Source organism: Dermacentor albipictus, chromosome 4 (assembly GCF_038994185.2).
Source record: "Dermacentor albipictus isolate Rhodes 1998 colony chromosome 4, USDA_Dalb.pri_finalv2, whole genome shotgun sequence".
In the NCBI taxonomy this organism is placed as follows: domain Eukaryota; kingdom Metazoa; phylum Arthropoda; class Arachnida; order Ixodida; family Ixodidae; genus Dermacentor; species Dermacentor albipictus.
Genome location: NC_091824.1, coordinates 107,245,237 through 107,258,007, shown reverse-complemented (window position 1 = coordinate 107,258,007; position 12,771 = coordinate 107,245,237). Strand labels below are relative to the sequence as shown.

The window sequence follows — 12,771 nt, the reverse complement described above, 5'->3', positions numbered from 1 at the left end:
GAGAAACCCTGCCATGGTGATAAATATGCCAATATTTATGCAAGACAAGTAATAACCAAAAAGGTCACCTTAAGCAGGTTTGTTGGTGAACTGTTTCTAACGAGCACTTTGACTGACCAGACAGCGTGCAGTGTTTCATCAAAGGTACGGTAAAAAAAAATTTAAAAGAAGACTAAGCACAACAAAGTAATGTGCAGCAGCTGTGGACTTCCAAGGTGTGCCAGTGGCATCTTACCAGATCAAGGTCTTCCTTTGGGCAGAGTTCCACGCGTGATAACGTTCCCTGATATTTACGGGTGAGGAATGAGATGACCTCTTGTTCTGCGCCAGGCTTGGCAGCAACATAGAAGTAAGGCTCGAATGGCAGGGACACCTTGAATCGGCTCCCATCTTCTTCAATGAAGTAGTAGTCAACAGCACTGATGAGCCGCTTGTCTTCATTGAGTATCTCAGTCTTGAAGGATACGTGATAAAGATGAGAGCGGATTATTTTCATCAGCAAGGAAACGTTGCCGGACATTTTGTGCACGAAGCTTCATTAACGGTACTGCCACGTTCAAGATAGCCTTAGCACAAATCTACGCTGTGTTCGTGCCAAACGTCTGAACGATCTAAAAGAACTATAAAACAAGTTACTCGTTTTACGTTACGCTAGTTGCTCTGTGCAAAACATTCGTACATATTCTAAGAACAATTCAACTAAAAACCGAGAGTATGTCACAAACTGGCGAACCTCATCAACTGGACGCGTCCACCACCGGTACATCTCTCACCATTTTAGTATAATCACCTTTTTCTTTTTTTCTTTTTCGATCAGAGCATGAGAGCTTGCATATCGTTAAGACATCATAAGCAGCGTAGCTCTAGAGTTTCCTGTTCTTTCTTTTAATTGAAAAATATGTTGGGGCATGCGACAGGCTGCGGTTTCAGCGATCACGTACCGGATGGATGTTTATTAGCCAGCCGATTCTTTCAGTTCCTTCCCGGTGACGTTCAAAGCCGAACTTGGCATCAATCTCATCGTTAAATAGCGCATCTAACAGACGTCTCTCCGATGTGTCCTCTCTCCTGTAAAGAAAAACACAAAGGTTTGCAATTGCGGACAGATCGGACGTCCGTGAACGGACCGCCGGGGACTCTCTCCGGGGCAGTGAGCAGCTCACCCCGCATTCTTGGCGTCGTCGCCGCCTTTCGCGAACTTGTCGGACTTGAAGTTCTTGAAACGACCACTGTTTTGTAAAACCATAGCTATGAACTAGAAACCATATTGGTGTAATGATCTACAGCAAGTTTTGTAGCAGCTGATGAAATCCAACACGCTGGCCCAATCCCTTTAACAACTCCCGCCAAATCGCTGACGCCCGCCGCCGTTATTCCGCAATGGCGCTGCAAGCGCTGTCGCAAAACCAAAACTTATTTTATGCAAAGCACCCATGGAATAGAGTGACCCAGGTCGCTATACCCAATGACATTTTGGATATTTATTCCCGTCCTCCATATTTTCACACTAAGTGGAGATCTCCGAGCACAATGTGACGATCACGGTGTGGAGAATACTTTAGTGACTCTACTCAACATTGCAAATTTGTGAGCACCCAGGCTGTGACCGAGGCACCGAGGTCTGGATGCAAATGTGAAGAATTCGAATTGACGCACATCCCGATTTCACTGCAGTCGATTGATGCCGCGTTTATGCAAGACAGATACTTCACTTAAAACACGCAGCGACAAACGTCTTCAGCGGAAACATTCTTATTGTATGGCACTGTTACGTTTCGCCTACGACGCAACGGACGCCGGGGCTTCGTTCAACGCGGCGGACATTTTGGCCCGTTCGGAGCTGCCGCAACGCATCCCCGCCAAGCGCGTCCAGGCATGTGTCAGTGCCACGTGTCTTCGTGTGTGTCCCCACGCTTGTCAAAGCGCGGCAGCCGGGGAGAGGAGCTCCTCAAGTGTGAAGCGAGGAGGTCTGACCGGCGCCGGCCCGGCTGATGCGTCACTAGACTCGTCTCAACATGTCTCTCAGCTCGTCCGTGCCCCACCGTCACGTGGTCTCATCCCGTGACCTTCCTTCTTGCCCGCGACGCCGAGAGTATAAGAGCAGCTGCCCCCGGACGCCAGGAGAGAGGCTCCGAATTCTTCCGTCGAGAACTGTGCTCTCCCGTCTCACCACTTTGGTCGACCTGACCGCCCGCTCTTTTGCGATGCTAGAATAAACAAGTTGTTCTGTTAGCAGTCGACTCATGCTTTGCCAGGACCTTCAGATGCTTCCAGTGCCCCAGGCCGCCAGGCCAACGCTACCCTTGGGGCTTGCGACCCATTTGCAACAACTCGTGCCAGCGGTCCAATTGCAATAACGGGTGTCAGCACTGAGGTTCCAACAGCACACAAACGTACATATTTGAGAAACTTCAAAAGCCTAGCTCCCTCAGAATACAGGGATTCCATACATGCAGAGGGCTCCATGCAGTACTTGTTTCCAACCACAGCCAAGCGCGACCTAGGTCCTGAAAAGCAAGCCAACCGTGCTTCGATATATATATATATATATATATATATATATATATATATGTATATATAACGAAGTAAGCCAACACCCAAATTAGGTTTTTGAATGTCACACCTTAACCGCGGTGCACATCACGAACTATATCTATTAATAAAAGTAATCGGGGCAAGTTTTGTATAGTCAAATGGAAATAACTCGCATCTGGCGTATCACAATCTGTGGTGTCACAGAAAGCTGGTGTGGGATGTTCAATGTGGCGTCGCCACGTAGCTAGCTCTATCGGCAAGCCGCCTATTGAATTGGCAGATTGCACGTCCGGAATAAGCTCGAAAGCTTATTCTGGACGTGCAATCTACAAATAAGCAAAGACAGGGTTAAAGAAATTGCAATTTTTTGAATTAAGAAAAATAATGTTAAAGCTATAATTTTTCAGAATATGGTCTATATGGTGCCTTCGGATTGTTTTGTCATTCAAGATTATACTAGCAAAATAGCACTGTCCGGTGACACAGTAAAGATCAACGAAATTGTGCATGGGCATCACCAAGTGAGCTTGTTTCACAGCATTTTTGCCATACAAGAAGGCTAAGAAGCGTCCAGTGGCCAGCGAAAAAGGTTGCCATGAACAATAGCAATATTTGGAGTAGAAGGTCACACCACTTTGCATTACCAAAAAGTAAGCCCCCAAGGAGCAACTGCGTGTACCCTGGACACCCTACTGTGTCCCTTGTACATGCATGTAATAAGAGATACATATATCATTTGATGCTGCTAGTGAGTGATCTCCTGTTGTCAACAAGAGCAAGTGAAACAAATATTTCTGCGCTTGATAGAAAGCCTTCACTGCGTGAGTCAAGGCTCACCCATACTTGCAATGCTGGACAAGTTCTACAAGCTGCAACAGCTCAATGTATGGTTACCATTGTGTTGATGTAATGGTTGCAGGAGAGATATCACTGTGGATGTTGTCTGCTAGTCCTGGGCAGCTGGAGATTGTCGGTAACAATGGTGGAAATGCACCAGGATATCAGTGTACACTTAGCAAAGTCACGGCTTTAACAGGGATCATATATAAGATCAATTCGGCAGATGTTCTTGGATCCCATACTACTGCAAGCTCGAAATACACCATGAAATTTACAAAGCTTGAATATGCTGGTCAACAAAATGTAGAATCTAAGATGATGGCCTTGAAGGTGTTTATGGTTTGTTTCAAGAAATATTTGCTGGAGTGGTAGTGGTACACTTAGCAGTGTTTATAATTTTGTGCTTTTGTCCCAAAGTTTGGATTTAGAAAGGCTCATGTGTACAATCTACACAAGGTGTCTATCATTGACTTAATTTTAAGCTAAGCTTTTTTTTTCCACCCAAAATTTATCCAGGTGCGCAACTATTGATTCAGGTTTCCTATTGAACCTTGTTTTCTATTCCCAAAATTAGGAGGAAAAAAAAGAAATAGAAGCAAGAGCACAGTTGAAGACAGCAGTATGAAGAATTTTCTTTCTAGAAAATTCATTTTGGAAAAATTACTTTGCAGCTACATAAAGTGACCACTCTCGAAACTATCTAAAGCACAAATGTCGCAGGCCTTCATAAAATGCCTAGAAGATGGCTTTTACAACCAAGCATACTCGCTTAATGCTTCTGCAAGTCATAGCTTATATAACAATTGATCTAAAACAATGAAATTTGGTCCTGGGGCTTACAATAATAGTGAAAAAATACCTGTTACATTTAACACATATATATTAAACATTTGATAAGTTGAAGTTCTTCCACCATGTGCCCATTCCCTAAGCACCCATTTAGGGATCTGCAGAATCGGCACTCCCATCAATTGGGAAATTAACCCACCGTGGTTCCTTAATGGCTATGGTGTTGGGCAGCTAAACACGAGATCACGGGATCAAATTCCAGCCATGGCAGCTGTATTTCGATGGGGACAAAATGCAAAAACACCAGTGTACTTCGATTTAGATTCACGTTAAAGACTCCCCAGGTGGTTCAAATTTCTGCAATGCCCCGCTACGGCATGCCTCATAATAAAATCACAGTTTCGGCACATAAAACTCCTTATTTTTTTCATTGAGAAATGAAAAAGTAATGACCTTCTCAACCATTAAGCACAGACCATGCCAGGTATTACAGAATATGAACAAAGGAATGTTTGATGTACTTAGGATTAGAGCATATCAAAACAGTAATGTGCTTGGCAGCACCTACAGTATAGTCAAACCTCACTATAATGAATTTGACACAAAAATGCCTTTGTTATATTAGACATTCTTTACAAGCATATATTTTTTTTATAGGCTAATATTGGCAAGAAAATTTTTAGAGCTACTTTGGTATATCTCACAATTCTTCACATTTGTGTTCATCGTGTAGAAGTTTGACTATATAATAGAACCTCATTGAATCATGCCTGTTCATCATGCTGTCTCTGTTCTTATGCTCTGAAGCACTGGTCCTGTTCAAGTTTCCATAGAATCACATATATTATCTTCCCATTTGCTGTTCCTCTTCTTAGTTATTAAGCCCAGAAGCTGCAATGGCATGCCCCAAACATGGTACTGACCATCAGCAGAACCTGTGTTGACTGCCACATGTTGCCAGTGAAAATGGTTACCTTGCAGAGGCTGCCACGTGGCACAGAAGGATTGCAATGCCCATGTCCAGATCATCACTGGTCACCTATCTCAATCCAGCTCACGAAGTCGAAAGCAAACAGCAGGTGGAAAAAGGCACAAAAGGTCTCCCCTCATCCATAATAACGGACGTGGTCTTGCGACCTTCAATACTTTGCATGGCTTCTTCGATATACTACAAGGCTTCATAGAACCTGAGAAAGGACTGAGAGTGCCCGAAACAGGCCGTCATCGAATATTCGGCCCAAGTGCCAGATGTGAATGACAAGCTTTATTTAGTCATTGCGTAAGAAGCCAACAAACCAAGACACCAAGGACAACACAGGGGAAATTACTTGTACATACTAATTAAATTTAAAAATGATAAATTAATGGAAATGAAAGTGGATGAAAAAACAACTTGCTGCAGGTGGGGAACAATCCCACGTCTTCGCATTACACATGTGATGCTCTACCAGTTTAGCTACCGCGGCGCCGTGTTCCCATCCACTTTCTGGGGTATTTATTTGTTACTACTATAACTAACCTTGGGAGCGCCACCACTCACAAACCTTGGTGGCGGATGTGGAACATGCTTTCTGCCACAGGCATCACGAGTGTGTCATCTTCTTGGGTGAGGGCAACTGGTCACCCACATGTGCTACCTGAAGGCATCAATGTTGCTGGATTCGAGACCCTCGTTATATAATGAACAAGAAGGGGGTTAATTGGTGGGCCCGATATTTGTCGGGCTCCTCGGTTAACCCTCTTTGTTCTCGTTCAAGCTTTATTTAGTGCGATTCATGGCTATGAAGGCTCCATAACAAACTTTGCTGGGCAGGTTATCAATAGTTTCTGTTGACTCCGAATTCAACTTCACTAAGAAATGAGGTGTATGAAAGTAGCTTCTTGTCTCATCAGTAGTGCTGCCCCAAGCATTATCAGAGGATACATTTTCCCAGATGCCACATTTCTTTTCCAATGTATATACATACCTCCGGCATTAGCCATCTCTTGTTAAAAGCAGCCTGTTTTGCAACTAGACCACCATAGCATAGTGTTGACAAAAGACTGCAGCACACTAGGCAATGTTCAGTATGTGTTTATACAGGCAAGCAATCTACATAAGCAGGGAGAAGCTGACAAAATGGTGATGTCCAAGGATGAATACATAAGAGCTGCAATGTGCACACGAAAAGCTGAGAGGATTGTCGGCTGCCTTCTCCAGGGAGCCCGCTGTCACCTAGCTATGTCTGGTTTTGATCTGCAAAAGACGATAGACATACATTTCGTTAAGTTATAACACTGGCCAAGGAAAAAAACAACAACTTTTCTTCACATTCTAATCTGACATACCATAATGAGGCACCATGCACAAGACTGATCAAATGTGTTGCCAGAACCATAATTAGCAGCATTCTCAAATGCAATTTGTCAGCAGCAGTTGTATAGACTTCTGAACTGCTTGATAAATAGAAGCAACAAGTCCAGTTTCTGGGAAAATATATGCTTGAGTCATAAATGGTGTTGAGCTGAAGCACTGTCATGCAGTTTGAAAGAAAGTTGTGTCATAATTGTTTGTACAGGATCTTTTATACTCTTGTAGTTGATATTGCCACCTTCTGTTTCCTTATCAGAAATAGAGAACAAGAAGTTGAACCAATGTATGCAAGCAAGGTCTGTTTGGGGAACTCATCGGCAGTATGTCATGAAGATTAGTTATTAGAGCTGTTACTATAATTATAGCAACCTCTAACGCATCAATCTTAATCCCACTACTTTGCAATCATAATGCTCACCTTTTCTGGTAGCAACTAAGAAGCTATGCTATTAGTTACTTTCAATATTTGCTTGGAAAACTAAAGTGAAACAATGATATGGTGCAACTGGCTGTCTTTAGGTCTAAAAGCATTGAAATGTAAATTGAAATTAGATTACATGAAATTACATGAAGTTTCACTTCATGTAAACTGACCATTTGCAAAATAATGGTTACTATTTGAGCATATTCAAAAGAGCACCAAATTGGTCAGGATTGAAGGTGTTCTCATTATCACTTGAGCCAAGTAGTGAGAGAAGCTCATCTTTTGATGCACTGAGGCACACATATCCATTCGTGGTAGCATATCGCCTTGTCCTTTTCTTTGACAAAGGAATACATAGTTGCTCTCGAGAAGTGAACAGCATGGCTGGCAGCATTAAGAAGATCATACACTACTTTTCTGCACACACATTTTTCCAAAATTAAATGCAGCCACCTTTGCCTTTTTCACAGAATGCTAAGTACTGTGTGGGTCATGTGACATACTAGATCTTACAGCAAAAAAGAAAAGGTAACATCTTTCGCTTGCAGCAACTGCAACAAATTACTTGTGGAAGCCTTTAACTATACCACTGAGCTTTCTCCTGTAGGTCACTATGACTGCTCCCAGCGTTTGCACAAGTCTGAAAACTTTGTGCCAGGAGCCAAGATAAAGTTTGCTTGAAATAGTCAAGTTTACTACCGTGCAGACAGCACTCAACTGAATGTAAATAGCTACATTGTATTTTTCTGTTGACACTCACAAAAATATACATAAATAAATTAAATACGTATAATAACAACATGACTCAAGACTGCATGATGACAATAATGATTACATTTTTATTTAGGGTTGGCTCAAACACCTATTATACAAAAACGCTGCCAGATAATGCTTTTCATTGCATGCATTACTCACTTGAGAAAAGGGAATAAAGAATAAATCACTGAATGATATTCTCTTGCAAAAAGTACGCCATGGCTCCAAAGCTACTGACCAATATTTCAGCATGGAACATAGCACGTGCACAAACTTGAACACTCACACTTAACCACAGAAACGCTATTTATGCTTGCATAGAATGACTCCCAGGTCATAAACTAATCACTCAGCACAGGCCTTATGCCGTCACGCAAAAAGATGATCTATTGGGCAGTCTTCTCAATAAAATGGAGGCATTACTTTCTCGAAACTTCCACATGTCAGCACAGCCTCTGCTATCTATACAAAGATATTTAAAAGATTGGCCCTCTTATTTCACTGCAGTGAAAGGAAGTCGCAGAATAAGTGGCAAAAACTAGTTGCATACTTTTTCCATCGCAGGCAACTATCTTCACTTTGTCAGCTTTGACAAGCTCCTGGACTTCCCTGAACTCAACATCCTTCAAGACGAACGTCCAGACATTATCACAGAATCGGTAGGTGCTTAAGTGTCCAGCCTGAAAGGAAGATAAAAACTTAGTATTATGGCAACAACAAAGTAACGTAGGTGTAAGAAAACCATTGCAGAGAACAGCAGTAAATGAAATAATGTTTGCAGATATTTATGATTTGCACCTGTGCACCTTTATGCATGCATTACTGACCCACAACATGAAGAGACTCTAAACAGGAACACTAAGTTAAGACTAATAATGTATCCTTTCAAAACTTCGTTTTCGTTTCGTTTATTTCACTGCAAGATGTTGAGTTGATGAGAAAATTAAGGGCAAGCTGTCATTCTTTGAATTTCACACCGAAACCCCAATGCAACATCCCAAGTTTCAAGGTATTTTCTCGTGTTTGGGCCACTGTAACGCAGTAAAAGTTCTCAAAACTTGCTAAGTTCAGTCTTTGGCTTTTTTGCAATACATAGCAGTCTATATTTACCAATAAAAAGTTACATAGGCCGGACCGGGTGCCGTCAAAATCCATGATGCCACGCAAAGTTGGTGCAGGAACATCAAGGTGGCTCCGGCCACCCATCTTATGTTAGTGCATTTCTTATGACATGCCAAGCCTTTTTCACAAGATAGGATTTATTTTTATATTGTACTAAGATAATCCACCAATACACCTCAAATAATTTTTTTCTTTAGTGTCCCAATAACGATAAAAGAAAGGAGGGTCGGAGTGAGCATAAAACTCCACTTGTCAAGCTGAATGTTGCTGCCAATTATAATCACATAGCCGTGCTGTGGGTAGTATACTCAAATAAATGTGCCATATTTCAGTGCTGGAGCGGAAGAGTACTATATAAATTTCATTAGACCGCAAAGCTTGGAACACTATGAACCCCTTTGTTCACCAGCACTTAGGTAAGTCAAATGTCATCTCGATTATGGATCACGATATTAGTAACAGATGACGCAGGAAGCTTTGGTTTCGGCAATTTCAGTACACATATCAACCCTCACCTTCAGTTACTTTACTTGTGAAATCTCACCAAGTAAAAAATAAACAACTGCTGCAAGGCTTCGCCTATTAAACGCAGAAATAAAGACGTATAAAAATAAATTGAATAAGCTAAACACCAAGAAACTGTTCACTGAATTGAAAGCTCACTCAAGTAAAACAAAGGTAGCTTCTGATTTTATAGTATCTATAATAAAGAATATGCTGCAAATGTTATCCTCAGTGTTTAATATTAGTTTTTTAATAACCAGTGCATTTCAGCATGCTGCTCTGTGGAAAGTCAAAAGACGATTAATTCTCAGAAAAAAAATTGTAGTCAAACAGTACAGAGAAGTGAATTCACCATTTTTGTTGAGAATGAATTCTTTAAATCACTTAAGGCAATTGATATGCTTACGCACTCATACCATGTGGCCATAAACAATGCACATGTATCCAGAGATACTTTCATTTACAGGAGATGACATTTGTTAGTGTTTAAAGTAGTGACAGAACATTTTTGTCTAATTTTTATTGCTTTCCTGGATAGCCATTGACCCAAGTAATTACACTATGGAGCCTTAATTATCTGAAAGTACATTAAAAACTAAATGTACTAAATGTGACCAGTTCAAAACGCACCTCAAATGCACCACTCGAAAAAAGCAACCCACCATGTCACTGAAACCTGTTATGGTGTTCTCATGGTACCAGATACCATGGAAGCGTACACACACTATGACCGTGCTGTCGAAAGCTGAGTGCATTCAGGGCCGCTATTTTGTAGCGACGCCTTATGCCTTATTCTATGTTATTCTTATCATCCACCACACACGGCCGCCTGATCCCGTTGATAATGTGGGCAGACCGTCACTCTGACCACTGGCCAAGCGCGAAAAGCCTGAAAAAGCATAGAATTGAAAAAGGCATCGCTACAAAATACCGGCCCAGCACTCAACGGGACAAAAGGGGAAAGCATGTCCCGCTGACTTTCCGAGAGATGCAAACAATTGGAAGGACTAATATGGCAGCTGTCAGCGACAGAAACACCTTTCTTATGCCTGAAGCTGCACTGCATTTCCCATGCATATTGAGCAGGATGTATAAAGGGTGCTGTACTGTACTTGCACAAACAAAATGTGCAGGGAAACTCTCAGTCACTCAGAAAAATTGAAAGAATATATTACAACGTGAAGCAATGCCACAAAGAGATCGGAAATGGCGCGTAAAGGTGGATACCTGCAGGGCGTATTTTTCCTTCGTTACTGCGAACTGCCCTCGCAAAATAAAGTCAAAGGTTAAGTGCGTGCACAATTTAGTTGTCCTCACTGCTGATGTCCTCACTGTGATACTTGGTGTCACTGTCAGCAAGAACGGCATCGTCTTCCGTGGCACTAAGGTTATTGAACAGGCAGCACTTCAGGACTAAGAATGTGCTAAATCAGAGGAAGAGAGACAGCACAAGGTGCACAGTGGCGGCATACACAGGAGGGCTCGATACGCGGTAGTGATTGCGCTCGTGCCTTGTAGTTTAGCTCACTGCAGTTTGAAGCGCCAGAAAAAATAAAAGGAATAAACAAAAACTTTTAAGTTACAAATTTAAGTTACAAATCCAAATATAATGTGAGGCACGTTCTCAAGCCGGGAACCGCGGGGGAAGCAATTTTATATTCGTTCAAATACAGCAATAAATTATTTGTGGTGCTCTCAACGAATTAAGGCTTTGTACCATAATAATGGAGTCAAACTACCTAAAAAAGCAAGTAGGACACAAATTTTCATGGCAGCAACCCTTTAATATTTTCAGTTTCGAGAGTGCCCTTTTCACTAGAAATCAGAGCTTCTAAGGGCCCAGAGATGACTGAGAGAGTGGTCAATCTTCTGTGTTTGCAGCTTCCAAAATATGGCAATGTCGCTGTTGAGTTTTTTTGTGATTGCATAGTGCAAATTTTGCTTCTAGAGCAGATAGGGGAGATCAATGCAGGGACAAAGGGCACCCACAGACCACTTTTCTTCGAGATACGAACCCCCATAAGTAGCCGAGCACCGTGCCAGGGGACATCTCTGCCCCTTAAAGACTGGTGGGTTTCTGGCAGCGCCAAGGGATCCTCAACCACCACTAGGCTGCCGCTGCGGTACCATGCACTGGTATCAGGATCAATCCAAGGAGTCACCAGTTTCATTACAGTGTGTCCAGGATTGGCTTAGTTGTGATTAAATGGTCTACAGGATCAGCCCAATTTACCCGACCAGGGAGCTCTTCACGCTAAGTGGGGTGAAGCACCAAAGAAAGCTTTGCTTTAAAAAATACCAAACAACATACTACGCAGCTGAGCAGTGAAATGACTTCAGCTTCATTTAGGTGAGTGACATGTCAGCTCAGCCTCGGGGCCAGAAACATTCTAAGCTTATGCTGGTTATTCCTATTATTTCTCTACATCCACGCAGGGGCGGGATGGTGGTGCAACTATAGTACAATGGCGTACCGTTGGGCAATCGTATGAACAGGCTGTTTTTTGTTAACATGTGCCCAGCTGCAGAAGTTCTCGATGACATTTATTGCCGGACAGAAGCTCTGGATGCCATTTAAAGACATTATTAAATATTCAGTGGTCTTCCAACGCACTGCCGCGAGTGCAACCTGCCGCACCGCAATGTGCTGAGTGGATTATTCAAAAGTTATTGCGGCTTCCCGTACTGGTGACCTTTGAGTCCGTGCTCTGACCGCACGTACGCATCACTACGCCGCTCTCACCTATCTCTTTTATAAGCTAAATTCACAGCACGAGATCGTAGTTGAACAAAAAATCTCGTTGGAGAAAGTGACGTCATGTGAGCAAAATCGGTAACGAGAGTGCCTTCCCCAACACTTTTTTTTTTTCTCTCACAGCAAATACTGCTTTACTCAAATATTACCTTGAATGTCAATCTCGTCTTGACTCTATTTGCCAAGGCGTTGTTGATGGCTTTGTCGAACTGTAAGAGGACTTTCAAGGCGAGGTGAGGAGTGATCTGTCCACACTGCAAAAAAAAAGCGAATGCAGCAGGTTGGTGAAAGCACATTTGAAGCGTTCACGAGCACAGCTCCTCGAACTTTTCCAGGTCAGCAAAAAGAAGTCTAGATTTGCCGAACACGTTTTATTCGGTTCGGAAAACGTCCCTTGGCTGTGCGAAACTCCACAACTGATAGCCGATGCAGCTCTTCTCCAACTTTCGCCTCTCAACACGGTCGTTCAACGCGCGTAAGGGACGGTCTAAAACAAAATATCTTACCTGTATTAATTCATCTAAACTCTCCTGCAGAGTGTTTCCCAGCGTTGTGTTTCTATATAGCTGATAACTCATTCTGAAGCAAATGCGTATAAAGTTACAGCTCACGACAAAGTTCACAAGCCGGCGCACCAACTACCGACATTAGACAATGAAACTACAGGGTTGCCCATCCGCCACGGCGTGAATT

General features: G+C 42.5%; 2 protein-coding genes across 2 annotated transcripts in view; both read right to left on the bottom strand.

Annotated features, from left to right (window-relative positions):
• The window catches only part of PolE1 (DNA polymerase epsilon catalytic subunit 1), an 84,176-nt gene extending 82,798 nt beyond the window's left edge, over positions 1–1,378 (bottom strand). The window contains exons 1-3 of the mRNA XM_065455192.1: positions 1,164–1,378; positions 942–1,068; positions 236–454 (exon numbers count right to left, since the gene is read on the bottom strand). Of these exons, the coding sequence (XP_065311264.1) occupies positions 236–454; positions 942–1,068; positions 1,164–1,246 (429 nt within the window). The 5' untranslated portion in view covers positions 1,247–1,378. The remainder of the gene's footprint in view (positions 1–235; positions 455–941; positions 1,069–1,163) is intronic.
• A 4,844-nt stretch (positions 1,379–6,222) lies between these two features.
• On the bottom strand, positions 6,223–12,749 carry TfIIA-S (general transcription factor IIA subunit 2). The gene is made up of 4 exons (XM_065455223.1): positions 12,585–12,749; positions 12,228–12,332; positions 8,248–8,377; positions 6,223–6,400 (listed from the first exon to the last, which is right to left on the bottom strand). The coding sequence occupies exons 1-4, from the start codon at positions 12,654–12,656 to the stop codon at positions 6,384–6,386; spliced, it is 324 nt and encodes a 107-aa protein (XP_065311295.1). The 5' UTR covers positions 12,657–12,749; the 3' UTR covers positions 6,223–6,383.
• Between the last annotated feature and the right edge of the window lie 22 nt (positions 12,750–12,771).